At 38.2% G+C, this 19,580-nt stretch overlaps 1 protein-coding gene across 1 annotated transcript in view; it reads left to right on the plus strand.

Annotated features, from left to right (window-relative positions):
• Positions 1-19,580, plus strand: part of LOC117401262 (serine/threonine-protein kinase 11-interacting protein-like) — a 48,837-nt gene that overhangs the window by 13,796 nt on the left and 15,461 nt on the right. Inside the window, exons 8-20 of the mRNA XM_034001828.3 lie at positions 1,376-1,505; positions 2,073-2,176; positions 4,022-4,111; positions 4,616-4,657; positions 5,221-5,391; positions 6,099-6,180; positions 7,907-8,356; positions 8,858-9,054; positions 10,067-10,177; positions 11,275-11,470; positions 13,757-13,917; positions 14,722-15,148; positions 15,973-16,085. Of these exons, the coding sequence (XP_033857719.3) occupies positions 1,376-1,505; positions 2,073-2,176; positions 4,022-4,111; positions 4,616-4,657; positions 5,221-5,391; positions 6,099-6,180; positions 7,907-8,356; positions 8,858-9,054; positions 10,067-10,177; positions 11,275-11,470; positions 13,757-13,917; positions 14,722-15,148; positions 15,973-16,085 (2,274 nt within the window). The remainder of the gene's footprint in view (positions 1-1,375; positions 1,506-2,072; positions 2,177-4,021; positions 4,112-4,615; positions 4,658-5,220; positions 5,392-6,098; positions 6,181-7,906; positions 8,357-8,857; positions 9,055-10,066; positions 10,178-11,274; positions 11,471-13,756; positions 13,918-14,721; positions 15,149-15,972; positions 16,086-19,580) is intronic.

The raw sequence follows: 19,580 nt of genomic DNA on the forward strand, positions 1-19,580 counted from the left end.
AAACGTAAATCTGTTTCTATTCATTTAATTAATTACATTAATTATTAATTACATGTAGTAATGTCACTTACCTAATGGGATGGATGTGCGTGCTTGTTAGAACACAGTTCATCAAATCTCAATTCAATTTTGGAGATTGTGAGTCTTGAGTCTTTCTCAAAAGGCGCTTTAATTTGTTGGGCACCATCCTTTCTGCTGCTAAAATAGAGTAACAGATGACCCATTGTGGCCGTTCTCCGTTTTTAACATTGACAGTAAAGCCAAAAGAAATGTAATCTGGGTTATATTTTCATGATCTGCTCAATGACTTGGATGTAGATGCTTGAACTCCGTCATCCTCTTGTTTTCTGTTGCACGTAACAAAGGCATCCATCTCAATAAAATACTTGGTAAAGCTATTCTGATCCACTGCACAAACAATACATCTTTCTTTTTATGCTACGTCAATAAATCTCAGGTGTGACGCAATTCACAAAACTGTCTTACTGGAAACCGCCAAATCAAATTGATTTCATTTTCTCAAGTATTAGCAATGAGTTTGAAAAAAAAAAACACATTCAATCGTAAGACACTTTGGGAAACACTGCCCTAGTAAAGATTATACAATGGCTTATTAAAAAATATTTTTGAAAATGAGACAACATGGGGTCCATTTAATTGATCTAAACTGTGACAAATCTAAATGCCATGTCAATATTTTAAGAGACAAAAATAAACATGCACTATTGATTTTTACACCTTGGTCCCTTTAAGCTGACCACATTTAGTAATCTTACTGGTCAGGCACTTCCATTTGCTATAAAGGCCTTAAATGTGCAGTTTTGAACTTGAGTTTTGTTTGTAATTGTCATTATAAAATATGACACTAGGGAAAAGAAAATTCCCAGTTAGCTGGTCTTGCCTTCCAGGAAGTCTGCTACTGCTTCACTTCCTGGATCATTTCACAATGTCTTTACAATTTATAGGTTCTTATTGACTAGCTTTATGTTGCGTCATGTCAAGTGTTTTCACAGAACCTTTTAAAGTATTAGAATTACACCCCCACCCATTTATCTTCATTGGCACATGTGCTTAGCATTATTTAGCAAGACAGCAGTTAGTCTCCATCTAGGATTAAGGAGATCTTGATTCTGACTCCTGGTTTAGACACTTTTAGTATTACTATACTTGTTATTCACTGGCCTTTAAGAACATTTCCTGACAGAGAGTACTCTAAGGTGATGGATAGAACCGAGAATAGAATGAATTTAGTGTTTATGTGGATTAAGTGGAATTGTTAAACATATTTAACTTCTATAGGAATCCTGGTAAAGAGGGTGTTTGGAAACTTAAACCAGAGTTTGTTGCAATACCTTTTTTTTGCTGTTGTTTGCAGCCTCTCTGCGAGTTGAAGCATTTGAATTTGGGGTACAATTTTCTAACCGAGGTGCCAACACTCAGTCCCAGCTGTCGAGCCAAGCTGGTCACCCTCATCCTCCGCAACAATGAACTGGAGAGCATCAATGGTAAGGGGTAAGGGGTAAGGAGGGGAGGGGGAGTAGCACCTATAGAAACACTTCAATACCTGGAGCCTTTTATTAACCATAAGCTATTATTTTATTCATGTTTTTCCATAGTTCCTGAAAATCATTTACTTTGTATATTCGGCGATATAAGTGTATAAAAAAATACACACACAGAAAACCCACCCCTTCAACTATCTGATGTGGTTCCAAAATTTTTTTTTTTCACCCAGCAACGCGCAAGTGATCTAGTCTGGTAGAAGCGCAATCAGTCCTTATTGTTAAAGGCACAATAGCATCTGCAAGACGGGCGGATCAGGTTTTTTCAGCCGGGCGCTGACAGCCACTTTGCCGGGCGGCCCGGCTGAAAAGGCCTGGAGAGAACCCTGAGTAAGAATCGCAGTAAGAGGCTACTTATCCTTTAATATAAGTGCCAAAAACGTTGCCAGTTTCTCTCAATTGCGAAAGTCACATAATAAAAGACTGCAATCATCACAAGACTGGGTGATGGACAAGAGGGAATGGACTATGCTTGTCAGGGCTTGTGACTTTGTGTTGTTCATATTCCAGGCGTGGAGCACCTCTCCTCTCTACAGCACCTCGACCTGGCGTATAACCTCCTTCTGGAGCACACCCAGCTTGCCCCCCTCTCGCAGCTACACTGTCTCAATCAGGTGAGTCACTCCCAGGCTAGAACACTGCACCCACTAGACACAGTGTGCTCAGGTATACAATTGATCTAAATGGCAAAAGATCTTAAAACCACCCACATTTAAATTATCTAATGTACATTTTGCTGACTATTTAATGGCGTTTGCAGTCGTTCTCAGTGATTCTGGGTTTTGTTGCTCTAATTCTTCATTAAATCTGACTTCACCTGGTTTTGAGCTTTGTTTGAGCTTGGCTGGAGAATCCTAAGTGACCACAATGAATATTTAATTTCAAATCATGTGAGAATATGATCTTTCAACTCTGCCAGCCCCACCAACTCTCTCTATGTAGAAGAGTAGGGGAGTCTGAGATGATTTGAAAGAATTTCCAGACAAGTTCAAAGCCAGGTAAAGGCAGATTTAGAGAAACATGATACTAACTCTGTATTGGAACAACAGAACCCTGGAATCACTGAGAATGATTTCAAACACCATTCAATATGCGATTAAAATGAAGCTACTTGACTTATAAAATACGATCCTAGTTTTTACAGACAGAAATAATGTAAAGAGACTTGCTTGCACTGTTAGATGTTGGATTTGTATACCATGGTACTCAAAGGTGCTCAATGGTACTCCCCTTGAAGAGCTTATATTTTCTCATCAGTTTAGCGCCACCTCCAGCTCTTCCTAATATGGCTGCTGTGAGGTTTCTGCTGTATAGGCTGTACACTTGTGATTTCACATGTGGTGCACAGCTGTATTCTATTTCTTAGTTAAGTTACATTGATGGTGTGCAGTTTGTTTAACCTCAGGCCATGATACAGACTGCTTTGAGTTATTGTTCTTCACAACTGTATTTAATGATTCTTCCCTTGAGCTGAACCTTGTAATTGGTCATCAGCTTGCAGTGTAGGGGCTTAATGCAATAACTTTTCATGTATTGTTTGAGTCTGAGGAGTCCTGCGGTGGTGGGGCAGGAAAGTCAGCAATTTGGATGTTAATCATATCCAACCTATCCTGAAGGATGTGTAGCAATCTTCTTACTATAAAAGTCATTTTGATTCCTTCTAAAAGTAGGAGGTCATAAAGTTGTAACAGGGAAGTAAATAACAATGTATATTTGTTACTGAGTTCAGAACAATTTTGGGTTCTAAATGAAAGATACTTTATGTTGTGTGATGCTGATCGAATAGTTAGATAATTAGAATATATGTGGCTTAAATACGAAAGTTGAAGATAAAATGTGTTAGATTTCCGTCATTTCTGTATTACTGTTCGATATCTCAGTCCCATGCAACTGTTCAGAACGAGAGGATAAATTCACATAGATAAATTCAATATGAGAGTGAATTGAAAACAAAAGCAATTCACATCAACACTTCGAATTCAGCACGACACATACTGTACATGTAAAGATAATTAAAGGAGTGATAACTGAGGCTTTAAAACATAGACCTACAGCACCGGAAGTTGTTTGCTACCAGAAAGCAGCTACAACTTTAAATCTGTAAAAAAAAATTGTAATATCTATGTAGACTGAATGAAGCGCTCCTTTAATTTCTGTCTGAATAGAATCAGTTCTGAAATAAAGAAGTAATGGATACTTAAACGCATTTCAGTAGACTGTTATGTTTGACAGTTCTAATTGAGCATTGTGGTCTTTAGGGGCCCAGTTACGGAAATTCTTCACTACCAAAGTAAGCTAGTACTTCCAAATGACTGTTACATCTGGAAATTAAAGATACAATGAACTACTGTAGCAGTTGCTTTATATATTTATGTTTTTAATGTATTTTTAAAAAATGAAGACGCTGTTTTGTAATTTCCCAAAATGAAGTCCTAATAAGTGTCTGTTTATTATATCAGCTTAACTTGGAGGGAAATCCGCTGTACTTCCATAGCACTCACCGAGCCACCACTGTCAGACACATTTCTCCGAAAGCAGCCTTCCTCAAAGTGAGTATCCGCTTTTTACTGTACTCTGCTCAGTGAGTATGGAGCTCACAAACTGGGACTTGGGGTTATCTGTCGGTGGTACACTGTCCCTTCACATACAGATTCAGGTTTAATGCTTGGCTATATGATCTGAACGCTTGCATCAAAAAAAAAAAAAGGTCAATATATTGCCTCAGATTTGCCAAAAAAAGATAACAATAAATAAATATATATATATATAAATATTTGATTGATATAAACAGTGTGCCTATAACATTTTAACCACATAGTTTTACCAAATGTGAATGTTATGACCTTTTTAAGGTGTATATATATTAAATGGAATCCTTTGATATCGATGGACGTGCACTAAACTGTTGTCGTCATTGTCCTGTGATTTTCGCAACCATTAAAAGCAGAAAACAGTTCCCCATGAAAATTAAAAAGAAACTTTTTAAAAGGTTTCTTCCTCATTTGCCAGGGTTTTAAAAAATCATCCTTACTGAAGATCTATTTCATTTGCAGCTCAAGTTGGATGGGAGTACTCTGTCGTTCTCTGAATTAGCGGTGAGTAAAGTTGTTTTTTTTTTATTTTTTTATCAGCACTACATATATTATATGTGTGTATTTAAACCAAATATTTCATAAATGATTTCATGGTACTAATATTGTACTCTGCATTCAAAATGTGCATCTGTTTCACACTTATCCCTGGAGACGAGTACAGTACAGACAGTCATTTGTCTGCAGGTAGATGTGTCGCGCGTATAACTAGAGAACTGTTTGTCTGTTTGTGATGAACCTTGCTAAGGACAAGTTGTTGAGCGTATCATAATCTGTATGGAAGTTGTCTGTCTGAACACCTGTCTTTCTGTCACAGTTAATTGTTTTCATTAAGAGAATCGCTTGCCCAATTGTAATGAGACTTGCTAAAGACGTTCTTGTAGCTTTGTATTTGTAAAGTCAAGCACTTAAGGAAAATAAGTGCCACTCCATTGCAGTTTTTATCATGACACACAACACAGGGAGACGGTTAAAAGCTGACAAATTATTTTGTTGCTAAAGTGAGCAACGGAGACGACGTTGGTAAGACCCTGTACTCACTTTAGTTGTTATTCCTTCCATTCCAGGTGCTGCCGAAACAAGGTCAGCTGATTGGCCGGGCTCTGCGAAGCTCCTCCCAGGAAGTGATACTGTCTGAGAAGGGGAACCAGGAAGTGTCCAGTGGAGGAGGTGACATGAGTGACAGTATGTCCCAGAGTGAAAGTGGGCCAGCAAGGCTCTCCCGCAAGAAATCCAAGGTATCCATAACACACAACCACGTGAATGAATGTGGAAGTTACTATTGGAGAAAAGCATGTAATTCTTCATCTTGCCCAATACCACTACCTGTTGAATGGATGATTTATTTCACATACTGCTTGCTCTGTGAAGGTGGTCATCCACTGCCAAACATATTTTTCTTATTTTAGAAAAGTTTCTAATTTTAAATACTGTTTTACCTTTTTTTAAGTATGAATAATTCCAGTTGAGAAAAGAACAGCAAATTCAATATCCAATATATTATCTGATGCAGTAATGTGTTGCTTCATTTAAAATGAAAAGGTATGTAGACTGTATTAAACTCTCTCTCAGGTACCTTTTATACAAATAAAAAAAGTATTGCTCACAGATGAGGCAGAATTCAGGTGGAAGTGACAAAAACACTGAAAAACTGCAGCTTTTTTAGAACAGGAAAGAGAACTCCACTAAAACACCAGCTCTAGAGAAGCTTTCTGTAAAGTTACTTCGTCGGGACAGATTTAAACCCTTAGATCAGCATCTGGTTCGGGAGATAAGTCCTGGTCTGGCTGGAGCTCGATAGTCTGACACCTCCCAGACACATTTTCAATCCTTTAGTTGAAAGCTTAATCCTGAATCAGTCAATATCTGTATACTGTTTGCCTGATAATACCAGTGATCTAGAGGTCAAGTGTGAATTATTTTTAAATTCATTTCCTTCTTTTAGAGCAAGATCAAGGTGAGAAGAGCCAGTATTTCCGAACCCAGTGACACAGACCATGATCACAAGAGCCAGTATACCTCACCTGGTAAAGCCCTCTTTTATAAATTGTAGTGAAATGTTAGAAGGGACAACCGATCTTTCTTTGGCTTTCTAAGCTTGGGCATTTTTTTTTATTTGCAACACAGTCAATAACTGATTCATTCGGTTCAAATCCCACCTCAGCCACTGACTCATTGTGCGACCCTGAGCAAGTCACTTAACCTCCTTGTGCTCCGTCTTTCGGGTGAGACGTAATTGTAAGTGACTCTGCAGCTGATGCACAGTTCAAACACCCTAGTCTCTGTAAGTCGCCTTGGATAAAGGCGTCTGCTAAATAAACTAATAATAATAATAATAATAATAATAATAAATTATTTGTATATAATGCTGAATACAATTATCCATAAGGTAAGGTAAATGGTATGCAACCTATATACAAGTATACAAACCATTGGATTGAACAAACTTTTGTAAACCAAGGATTTAACATCTACTTTAATTATATAGGCCTTTACTGACTAAAAATTCATTTCTTGGGTTTCACTGACTTCGCTGCGGTAGTTTCTTACTAAATAAGGTGTGTAGCTTATTGTCTGGAGCCAACATTGTTGTTTCCTACCAATAATGGAATTTGTTTTAAAAAGCTGACTTCAGATAACTGATCCTCAAGTGAAATCCTATTGGCATCCTTTATCTGATATTCTAAAGGCTTTCCTTATCAGTTTTATCACAACTGGATAAGCAGTTTTCTAGATATATGTAAAACCCAGTTGTATTTAATGATAAACTGTGATTGATCTTAATGCTTCTTCACTTGAAATGTACACGTTTTTAATATATATAATAATGTCATTAAAGTGGTCAATATATCATCCCTGAGGAGTTAATATTAATATAAAGAGTGGTGGTATTTAGATCCACCACTGTTTAGATCATTGAAATAGAACCCACTGCCAAAAAAGCGTCTAAAATCCTAATACAGTAGAGAGTCAATTATCCAAACTAATTGGGACCGATACTAGTTCGCATAATCGATTTGTATGGATAATCAAACAGCTATTAATAACAATTACTGTACCTTTTAATAATGTATAGAATAAAGTTAACATACACAACTACTTGGTACATAAGTACCTACTGATGATATATAGCTAGTAGCCTATTCTACATTAAGTATACAAAATTACAAAGCTTTACATATCATTAAATTAATGCAATTCAGTAAAACTTTAACACCTACAGTTAAGGTAATTAAATACTGTAATTAAACATACCATATACCAGTCTTTGAAAATCATCAAAGAATACAATTCAGTACAACTTTGACACATTATAGAACTTTAGGAATCATTAAACTTTAGAAAATTCAGTAAAATGTTACTTTTGATAAGGCATTGTAATAACGTGCAATTGAAATGAATAAAATAAAAGTTCTTAGCTGCTCAATAACATAGACAGGATCTCCAGCCATACTGACGAAATAGAAGAAAAATCAAAAACGAGGTGACTGTTTGTTTTAATTTGCTTAACTGCAACAATTTAAAGCACACAATGCTCCACCTAAGGTTTCAGTGGTTTGAATAATTCTGTAACTTTCATTTGCCTCAGTCTGCTGCTCCTTTTTTGGCAGCTAAAAGTTTTAGCAGCAGAAGCGTTTGGTGGATTAGACAGTACGGTTGATCAAAGATCGGATAATTGACTCTACTGTACCAGCTTTTTATAAAGAAATCAGTTTCCACATGCTGAAGATTTGTTTTCTAATCTTTTCGCAGACATAGTCCTACGACACCAGAAGGAGATCGAACAGATGGATAGCTTCCGTGACCAGCTGGGGGAGGACTGGCTGCGTTATAAACACCACCTGGAGGAGGCGAGTGAGGCACAGCCCAAAGCAGGCCCAAGCAGCAGCTCTCTTACAGTATCTGGCCACAGTCCAAACAACCAACAAAAAACAGCAGGCAACCCCAGGAAGACAATGCGTGTCTCTCCAGAGCAGAGGCCGAACGGAACCCAGGTGACATCAGAACCTGGAGAGGCAGAGCCTGAGGTAGAAGCAAGTGAGTCTACCCTGGAGTGGGAGGAGCATAGCCAGGAGGGGGTGGAGTCTGTCCTTGAGGGGTCAGATCCAACCCTTGAAGAGTGTGTCCAGGAATTTGATAGAGAGGCGATGATTGAAAAAAGAAGAGAGGAGGAGGAGGAAGATGAAGAGGACGATTTAGAAGGCAAGGAGAATTCTAGCTCCTAAATTTTCAGAAATGACCACTGGGTGTGTAAGGACCTCTAGAAATTACCACTAAGGGTGTGAGACCAAAATTTCCATCCCCTCTGCAACTTGAAAATTTATCCAAAATCTCACTTGCAAAGGGGAGAGAAATTACACATAGTCATTACTAAAACCAACTCCTTTCATAAATTGGTTGAAAAGTATAGTTTAAAAGAAACTGCAAAACAAAACACACAAATATATTATACTGGTAAGGTGGAGTCCCGATGCCTGTTCTGCACAGGGAGAAAACCTGTGGTGGCAAGTGGCCAGAAAAAAAAAATAATATATATATATATATATATATATATATATATATATATATATATAAAATAGACATGATTTTTTTTTTTATATTATACTCCTTGCTTTTGAATGTCACAGACAATACTTTTAATTATAAAAATGTTTTAATCAAATGATGACCAGCGTTTTTATCAAGCTCTTCTCTCTCTTGCAGTGGATCTCTGCCACCCCCTGGTGGTAGGCGTCGTGCCCGACAGGGAGTTCCCGGAGTCGGGCGGCTCGCGGCTCTTCCTCCGGGTGAAGCCTCGGCACGCAGTGGAGGTAGACCTGCAGAGTGCCAGGGTCCTGGCCCGACTGGAGCTTGACAGTCTGAGAGAGGTCAACACCTCCCAGGCCACCTGGAGAGAAAAGGTCAGTGTGGTTCTGAATTTGTGAGGAGTTTGGATACTGGGACAATGGCAGCAAAGTATGGGAGTTGTATTTTCTATTTGCGGTGTGAGCATGTGCAGTGCATTTAATGTCTGTGAATGAAATTGCCAGAATTCATACTTAAACCCCACAGGGTTTTGGCAAAAATTATATTTTACCTGTCCCTCGCACGACTGATTATTATAAATGAAAATTCTGACATGAACGTCATGGAGAGTTAGACAGCATATATGACAGTCTTATTGAGGGCTCATAGTTGGATTTCAGTTGGCAGGTGCTTCCGTGTCCAAGACTGCATAAAAGATAGGAGCAGTCTCAAAAGTGACGACTGTCTATAGAGAAGCGATGGCACAGGAAGTGGCAGTTTAAAGCTTCCCCACAAAGCAGTGCAGCATGACAAGCTGCTCTGGAATTTAGAGACCAACCAGGAAAGGTAGAAACTGTTGCATCTCCATGGCCTAAAACCCTTGGCCACTGTCTTTGAGACTGCATGCAAAGGTGCCCCATTACATGTAGATAACAAATTTTCACAGAAATTGCGACTAAAAAAATAACACGTTACATATTCATGGAATGGGCCAACTAACGACTGTGAACAAATTAAAAATGTACCTTCCAGACATATTTTTCACATTTGCCAGTGATAATGACGTCTGCTACTGTCACTGCTTGAATTGCAAAGGTGTATTCAGCACGTACATTTCTTTGAAAAGTCACAGTTGGTAGTTCAACAATAACAGCTCCTGTATTCAGGCGAGGCAGCCATTCCTATTTACATGTTCCATTTAGGGGCATATTTTTCAGTTGTATGAATGTTCGTCTTATTGTTACATGTATAATGTCAGGGTGATAAATGTAACAATGGAGTTAACATGGGATTATAAAAGGGGCCTGGTTACACCAATGTAGGTTTTTAGAGTAGGGGTGGCCTTAGACCAGTTTGGCTTTAGACTCCTTTGAGTGGGTGGCTGATTGTTTCCCTCTTCTACCCCAGGGCAGGGAGGAAACTCTTCCATCACTGGAACTGCAATTCAGTTATGTCAGCAGGGACCGGCAGAGGCGGCGATACGTCATGCTAGATGAAAACCCACAGCAGGCCTTGCAGGTAAGTAATGACAGGCAGTGTGAGTGGCACAATCTGTGCTTTTTTTTTTTCCTTTGTCATCATGTGGTTATTGAGAAACATCAAGCTCTATACTTGAACAAACTATTTACTTCAAACATAGGCCACCGCCTTATAACAATTCATATCATTCGGTTTTTACTAAGTCTGTTGAGTTGTCATTTTTCTTTAACTCTGCTTGGCTTTGAACTTGTTTTGAACCTGTCTGGAGAAGGTGCAGGAACTGAACAGCCTTCCTCATTACATTTAAATATGACCTTTTAACTCTGCCACTTCCTGCCTGTTTAAATGTGGTGTCTCTGGGCTGAAAGCCAGGTAAGACAGATTAAGCGAAAATTGTAATGATTTAATATTGGAGCAACAAGAACCACTCAGAATTATGGCAAAACCCATAAAGTACCAGTAGCAAAGGAAATGAAATACATATTTAAATGACATTTGCTTTAAACAAAGGCCTTGGTTCAATCAAAACTATGGCAGCATATGGCTATGGCTACACCATAAACTTTGATTTAATTCAGGCCTAAGATATTACATGGTCTAGCAAGAGAGAGGTGGTATGTATTTAATTTTACAAGAAGATTGCCAGTCAAGCCACACCTATGCGAATACATTTTAATGGACTGGTTCAAAGTTCTCATCTCTTGGTTCAAGGTATGTTTAACAAACTATGAATGGTAAACAAAAATATCTCAAAATGATTGAACCTTACTTTACATTGATTTAACCTTACCAATTCTAGAGGAGCTCTGTTGCTGCAATATTGAACTGCATTCATGCAATTTAGTTTGGCTGTGTGTCTTTTATACTTTCTGATCTATGTCAGATGATTGAGAAGTGCATTCATATAGTGAAACATGTGCATATATGGCTGCGGCTAGCATGTTAGTTTATTTTATTGTTTGCAACTATTTTTGCTTTGAAGAATATTAATATTATTATTATTTTAAGTTGAAAGAAAACTTCATAAAATAAGCCTCAGTGTCATGTTTGTATAGTTGTTGCCAGTACAAATTGGGAATCTGGTGGTACAGTTTTTCAGTGTTGTGTGTTTATATATTTATTTATTTATTTTTTAGTCCTTAACAGAGGCCTTCTCTAAGATTGCAGAGGAGAATGTGCAAAAGTTCTTGGAGCTGGAGCCCGAGTCTGTGCGCCTGCAGTGCCTGAAGTGTAAGCTGGAGTTCACACCAGGAAAACCTGAGGAGCAGTGGAGGCTCCACTCTCTCAGCAAGGCCCGAGGGGAGGAGCTAGAGGAAGGGGCACCGACAGCTGGTAAGCAACTGTAGTAGCTGAAAGTAACTGTCTGGGGATCTTCCACTCCAATACCCCTTCTCCACTGGTGAGCTGTCACATGCCAGATAACATATGGAAAAGTTAAAACAACCTAGAATGGTCAGTACATGATGGAAAATTCACAAAACAAATGTGTGTAGTGGTATCAGGTTTCAGTAAAAGCACATATAAAAAGGCCTACTGCTTAATTATGCAGGGGTCCCTGAACTCATGATGGTGGGTAGTCAGCAGCCATGGAAACCAAACACCAAGCTATTAAAACAGTTATTATTTTTAATGTTTTGTCCATTATGTCTCTGAAACTCAATCTGAGGCAACTCTCAATGCTGCAGAACTGTGTATTGGCTTGGTGATGTTGACTAATGTCCACATGCGAAGCAGGTTCTAATTAATGCCATTAGAGGTAAAAGACGTGTATATATCCCTGTTTCTTTTTTACACTCGTGTACTTCTCAGGTTTTCTTTGTTAAGACAGCTACAGCAGTCTGGGTACAAGCAGGCTGGTCCAGCTTTCAGAGTGGCATCAGGTTAACCTAAGTTATCAAATATAAGCCACTGCTCTACCTATCGTCTAGTCCTACTTTCTGAAATAATTCACTATTTCATGCCTTTCTCCTGTGGAAGCCTGAGTTTAATAGTTTAATTTTTTTCAGGCCACAAGTGAAATGAGTTCAAACGAACATTAATCAACATACAGTACCTGACACCCTACAATTTGTCACAATTAGAAGAAAGACAGGCAGTGGGTGTTCAGGTCAGAATTGAGGTACAGAATATTGTTTATAGAGCTCTCGTGATGTCTACTGGCTCTGGCCTCGACTTCATCTTTCATTAGCACTGAATTAATAACAGAAAAGAAAGCCCCCAAACGAAAGCTTAGTAAAAGTAGCTTTGAATCACAGTTTATGCAGAGAGGAATACATGCAAGGATTGTTTTATAAGACACTCCAGGTAAAATCATGTAGACATTAATGAATGATCCGATACTGCTCTGAGGCTAATGGTCGAGGTCAAGCCTCAATGGGCCCAGCAGGCTTGTTCCCAGCATTTGTGCTGTGAGCTTTGACATACAACACACTATCTTCATCCAGGTCTGTGAATTCAACAGCTTTACAAAATTAATCTTTTATTAAAATCCTCCCCTGGTTTTAAAAGGGAGTGTCTGCTGAGTTCACATGACCTTTCTTTCTAGAGGGTAATGGGTTCATACTACTGTATGTAAATCTACATGCATAGTATTTACACAGGTATTATAACCAAGTCTTTAAATCAATTTTCTTACTTTTTATAGGGTCTAAATAGATTCTGAAGTCACAATTTTGCTACTTCTCCAGACTTTCACTGGTAAAAAGCCAACTTCCTGTGAAGCTGTTGTTAGGACCACACCTACACTTCAGTCGAAAGTAAAAATGAAGTAAACTTAAAATGATAGGGACTTGTGAGAATAATGTTGTGCAATGAGAGATGAGAAAATGTTTTTTTTTTTTTTATTTTTTTTTATCATATCCTATCCATCTTATCTGAATTTTTCCCCCCTTACTATGCACTTTTTCAGTTTGTGTGTGTGTGTGTATATATATATATATATATATATATATATATATATATATATATATATATAATGTACATACCCTAAGAGCCACTTTCATACACTTCCAAGAATCCTCCTCAACATTGCTGTGTGGTCAAGAGTTCACCTATAAATATATGCATAACAAAATCACCCACTGAATAAATGATAAGGGGAACTAAATTAGATTAAACCAGTTAGTTTTAGTCACAGGTTTTAGGAACAAAAGAAAAATCTGTCCGCTGGTGTTTCTGTGGAGCCTTCTAGGTTTCTATTGCACTAGAACGAGAGAGCGCAGCATGCCAGATACCTTCAGCTGAGCTACGAGTAAAGGCAAGCTTTAGATATTCTAATTGTGATTAATCTTAAAAAGCCCCAATAACATTTCCCCTGTTGAGCTTTGTTTACTTCACTTTATATCAAGGTTTTATTGTGTGGGACAGAAGGGGTGATTTGATGTAGGGGCTGTCTAAAAATCTGCTTTGAAGAGGCCACAGTATGTATCTTCAAGGAAAGCTGAGCTTCCTCAATTAAAAGCATTGTTCGCACCCTTTTAAAAGGCTCAGGCATGGCTGCTGCTTACTGCTGTTTGTTGTCTGGCATCTTGTAAAATAGATGTGGAGCTGTTAACTTCTTGCTTTGACGTTACTGCCCCAATACACACGGTTTAGGGTTTATTTTCTCTTCCCAAACAGGCACAGCTCTTGTCTGCCCAGCATGCACCAGTGACCATGTGGTCCAGCTTGCCAGCCAATCAAAACGTTGCACCAGCAGCCCGGTGCCAACCATCTCAGAAAGGACTTCCAGCATGCTGAAGATCGCCTTTGTTGACAGCAACCCTCCCACAGAAGAGCAGGTCAGTAGTGGGGCGGTGGGACTAGGGATCACACAGGAAATGGTTGAAAACTTGTGGCAAAAATGTGAAAGCTGTCAAAGAAAAAAAATGTACTAAAATTACTTGGTATTACAATTCATATAATTACTTAAACATAAGAAAATAAATGGTCCTTTCCACAAATAATTCTTGCCACATTACTATCAGCACCATGGAACCAGCCTGTAAAACTCATCTCATTCCATTATAAACTAGAGCTGTCACCAGTTCCACCTGCAGCGCAGTTTACAATGCAATCTTCAACTGGACATTGCACAGAAGTTTTAAGATTACCCATATGTATTACATTTTGTAATTCATCAACCTCCAGTATTTCCCTGACAGTATAATATACGCACAGCCTGCATACATAAGATGTTTATTCTGTAGTCCGAGATTTAAAACACATCCTTTTCATTGTATTCTAATCTGGCAATTTTCCCCTTCAGTGCGAGTTTAAGAGATGTTCTGTTAGCCCGCAATCCTAACTGGGCTGGTGATGGAAATAACACATTTAATTTCATATCGCTTTCACATCGGTTCCAGTGGCAGATTGAAACATGTCATTAGTCATTGGGGGTAATTAGTAAACATTATAAATATAATGAATAAGCTAAGTTTATCAGTTTATAAATGCTTAAATGAAGTGCCTTATGAACTTCACATTGATGAGAAGCTGTGATAAATGTGACTGCTAGTATAAGGTAGGAAAGGTGTAGAGACTGCATTATTTTAAGAAGCATTGCATGTTAAGAATTAAACTGATGCTTCTCTCCTTGTCTTTAGGGTGCTAGAGTTTGGACAGAGTCTCCCATGAGCAGCAGCCCTCGAGAAAACATCCCAGTTTCTGAGGATAATGGGACTGATAATGATACGTTGAAAATGAATGAACACAGTAACGTAACTGAAACAGACTCGTTTCTCACGGCTAGAAACCTAAGTTTCTACATCGGAGAGGAGAACACTGTGACGGAGGTGGTGCGAGACAGCTGGGGAGACAAGGCCCGCGAGGCTTCATTTAATAGCAGGGACACACAGCTAGCGAGTTTCAGCACAGCTGACCCCTCAACACCTGTGAACAAGAGGGATTCCTTTACCAGCGGGACGCCGGGGGAGATCCTGTGTAAAGAAAACAGTTTGGCTGGGAGCTATAGCTACAGTATGCTGGTGGTACCTAAACCACCTTCAGAATATGGGGAAGCGTCAAGTGAGGGTGAGGATTTTAAAATGGAAAACAAGCAGGCATATAAGCAGGGAATAATACAGAACATAGAGGGTAGCATATTGCATATTGAGGGTATCACAAAACAGTCGACCTCAGAAACTGGTAGTCGACTAATTGTACATCACGTAATTGTGAAATAATTGTGAAGCGTGCGGTTTCAGATGGACACAATGGCAGTTGCGGTTGCAATCCAATAACATAGAAATCATTGAAAAGACAACAAAGACACATAACAAATAGACATCTCCAAAAATAACAATAGTTATTACAGAAATACATTCTATTTAAAACAGTGTAATTGATTAGACATTTTATCATGTATAATTACATTTTAGAACATTTAATAAATGGTTTTAGAAAAGTCCAGGCAGTTTTAAAATCTTACACAGCCAACAGTGTTATGAAATCATACGTTCACAAACAGAGCACCAGACAAGCTCATGATTTATGAATTTTTTCTTTTTAATTGGTGACTAGTCAACCTATTCTCCTATTTTTACCGCATCTATTCTTACTCTAGCCGTTCCACCTTTAGTGCAGCTTAGCCGGTAAAAAAAATGATGAATGTGTGAAAGCCACCAGAGTAGCTTCCTTAATCTAAAGTGTTTGAGCACAGCTAAGGTCAGTTGTGTTTGTTCTGCAATTAATCTCCCTTGCAGTTTTATCATACTTATTCTGCAGTTAATCAGACCTGTTTTGCTGTTTCTTTGTTCAACAGATTACTTTTAGTTTTGTAGTGTATTTAATCACCAGCCTGTGCTGTACGGTGGTTAAAAGCTGCTTTGTGATTAATCTGTGGCTCTGTGTTCCAGCTCAATACAACCTCTTCACAGAAGATTTCCAGAGAGTGGATCACAGGCTCAAGCTGTTCTTTGATGTTGAGGTGTTTGAAGAGAACACAGAGGAGCTGCAGTGTTTCCTGAAGGCAAGGAACATTTTACGTACTGGAGTCTCTTTTTAAAGAGTGGCAGATCTACATACCACCCAATGTCTGAAGAAAATGAGTTTGGTGTTCTTAAGGTAGTTCCCAGTGCACATTAACCCCTCTCCACACAATTGGCTTCTAGACGATAAAGGCAAACATGCCTGACTATAGCTATAGTGCCGTGGTTTGGTTTTTTTTCCTGCAAGTACTACAACAAAAATATGTAATATCCTTTGACCTTCTTGCTGAATAATTCTACCATTCATCTAAAAACCTGAGGATTTGTATAATGAACCATGGCAAACAAAACCTCAGTTGCAGTATCCACCCTTTCAAAAAATGTTAATCAGTTACAGTCGCTGCTTTGTTTTGTTTTAGTAAAGACGTCCTTAGCTGTATGATGTAGAAAAAGATACAGTATATACAGTATGTGCGCAATCATCTTTTATTTTGATCTTCTTACCCACTGTCAAACCTAGATATTCTTAAACAGACGTGTTGCTTGCAGGCCTCTTGCACACAAACATTCACATGTGTCTAGTCTTGCACCTTCAGGTTGTCAGACTCACATACTGACAGCAGTTCAACAACCAATACAGAGAGCGGTTAACAAATACCGTGAGATGGATTCAAGGGAGGTGTTAACTGCACAGCAGGGGTGTCAAATTTGACACGTATTTGGTGTGTGTATCAGGAAAAAGATCTTTATTATTTATTTCTTATTTCTTTAGTGTTACTGGAACATTTATTAAGAATTATTATTATTTATTTCTTAGCAGATGCCCTTATCCAGGGCGACTTACAATTGTTACAATATATCACATTGTTTTTACATACAATTACATTATTTTTTACACATTATTTTTACATACAATTAGCCATTTATACAGTTGGGTTTTTACTGGAGCAATCTAGGTAAAGTACCTTGCTCAAGGATACAGCAGCAGTGTCCCCACCTGGGATTGAACCCACGACCCTCCGGTCAAGTGTCCAGAGCCCTAACCACTACTCCACACTGCTGCCCTAGAATTGCAGTTACCTTATATATATATATATATATATATATAAAAATGTAGTTGATGGTATGGTATAACCATGTCTTTTCGTGAAAGACAACTCTGCATATTTACTTACCAGGAACTGGTTTGTTCCAGTCATCGACTTTATTGTTTATTGCTTTCTGTGCGCCAAAATAAGATGCAGTAGTGTGTACCTCATGCTTTTATAGCTTTCCATTATTTGATGGGGTATTATTCCCCGTTGGAGCTCTATGTTCCGAGCTATGGGTAGGTCAATATGTCTTCCACAAGCACAAGTTATTGAGAGTTTTGGAACCCTGTCCACCTTTCTGTATCACATTTACATTCTTTGGGCCCTCAGTCAATAATAGGTGACCCTTATGCTCTGATTGTATTAGTCTGTCATGCTCATGTATATATGTCACACATTTTTTACTTTTCTAGAGTACAGCTAATCCAGTTCATGATTTATATCAAACTCATCAATCTGCCTCACCACACTACCACTGCTTTCCTAAATTGATGGCATAGATGTTATCTAATTTACGTGATGGGGAGAATGCAAGCAGAGGCTTGACAGAGCAGTAAATGAATGGGGAGGCTAATCAGTGTTGTGGAACGATTAGATTAGACGCAAATATGCATGTAATGTTTCTAGACAAAACCCTGTTTCATTTATCTCCCGTTTTTTTTTTACCACAGTTCTTAACTTTTACAAAGGAATCCTGTATAGCACTGCATAAGAGGATTAGCAAACTTCATGAATACTCTGGTGAAGATGGATTAGTCATATAAATTAGAAACTGGAGCTCTCCACAGCAAGTAAAAGTTCTGTTGTCTGCAGGATAAATTATTTTAATTGGGATAATTTATCATTTATGTTGGTGTAATTAAAGAACAGGTGTTTGTATTTTAGCTGTTATTCCAGGTGGATGGATGCCAAGTTATGGGTGTATTTTATTTTGTTTCTTTGTTACCACACATACATATATCTAGGCTTGCTACTTTTCGATATTAATCAGTAAAGCTCGTTAAACGTCGAATTCCCCAAAAATATGAGTTTGACTGAAATAAATTGATATAGGATAAACATCAGTAAAACCACTCGCTATTTTTTATTTTCTTACCATAAATAATCATTTAGAAATCATCTCTAGTTTGTCTAGTTTTTATACTTACTGTCTGTCCCGTCACCTTACCTCTCTGAATGGCCAGGTGTCGCTGTCAATCATATCAGTGGTCCATTAGTACTGTAGTTTCACTGTCACTGTCATTTGCCCTGTTCTGACAGATCTCGTTGACTGAAGCAGCGCTACAATGCTCTCATTCGCTTAAATGTCAATTATCAAGACCTGCACCGACTGTGCACTTTAATTTGCCAGCTACAGCGTCTGTCATTCAAAGAGCCAACTTTGAAATTAGCAGGTTAAGGTGTAGGTAGGCTTTTGCTGTAGGTATACAATGAGAGTTACTAGTTTGATTTGAAAATGGGGCGCAAGAGGAAAACACTTAATGAATATTGTGCACAATACCCTGACCGATGGCTGAAGTCTCCGCGGCAGGACGAAGCGGGCCGTCTGCATTACCTTCCAGTGATTCTGATTCAGTCCAGCTGTGCTGAAGCAGGAGAGGGGGAGCTCAGACTGGAATAATAAGTGCCAGTTAGTTCTGTTCAACTGTATAATGTTTTGTTTTGTGCATTTTATTTTTACTCGTAAGTTTATGCTATAAAAGTCTGTGTAATACACTTTTATATGCTGCGGTTTATTTGAGATCATTTTTAATTTTGTGTAGGTCAGATCTATATCTACAAGTTATGGCTCTGCTGTGACCAAACGTTATTTCAATTAGAATGCTACTAACCATAGTTTTATTGCAATATTGAATATGATAAAGGGATTTCGCTAAATTAGACATTTCTCAATGGCATAAAAAGTCTTTATTTATTTATTTTTTTAAAGCATCACGGTCGATTTCACCCATTCTCTGCTTGAATGGAAAAATAAAGATTGAAAAAAAAAAACGGTAAAATAAATGTCGATATTAATCGTCGATTTTGGCAAAAAAATTAAAATCAAATAGTAGCAAGCCTACATATATCCACACTGCTTATATAATGCATGATGAACTCACATAGAAACCATGTGAGTGCAATGCATTTCACAGTCACATTTCAAAATGCGATGCTTGCTTATTATTTAGGTAGCATGAATAGGGTACCATTATTATCATTGTGACGGCTGAGGATGGTGACGTCAGGCCAGAAGCAGAAACTACACAGACTTAGGTACTCGGGTGCAAAGCGCACTCTTTGGCCGTTTTTATTGAAACAAAAATAAATAAAATATTTAAACACAAAAAACCTGCTCACAGACAAAATAAAGTTTTAAACAAAACAAAATCACAAACACTAAAACAATAGACCTAAGGTCAGGCTTGGCAGTTGCCTTCACTGATCCTTGTTTTTTTTTTTTTG

Source organism: Acipenser ruthenus, chromosome 10 (genome assembly GCF_902713425.1).
Source record: "Acipenser ruthenus chromosome 10, fAciRut3.2 maternal haplotype, whole genome shotgun sequence".
NCBI classification, from domain to species: Eukaryota; Metazoa; Chordata; class Actinopteri; order Acipenseriformes; family Acipenseridae; genus Acipenser; species Acipenser ruthenus.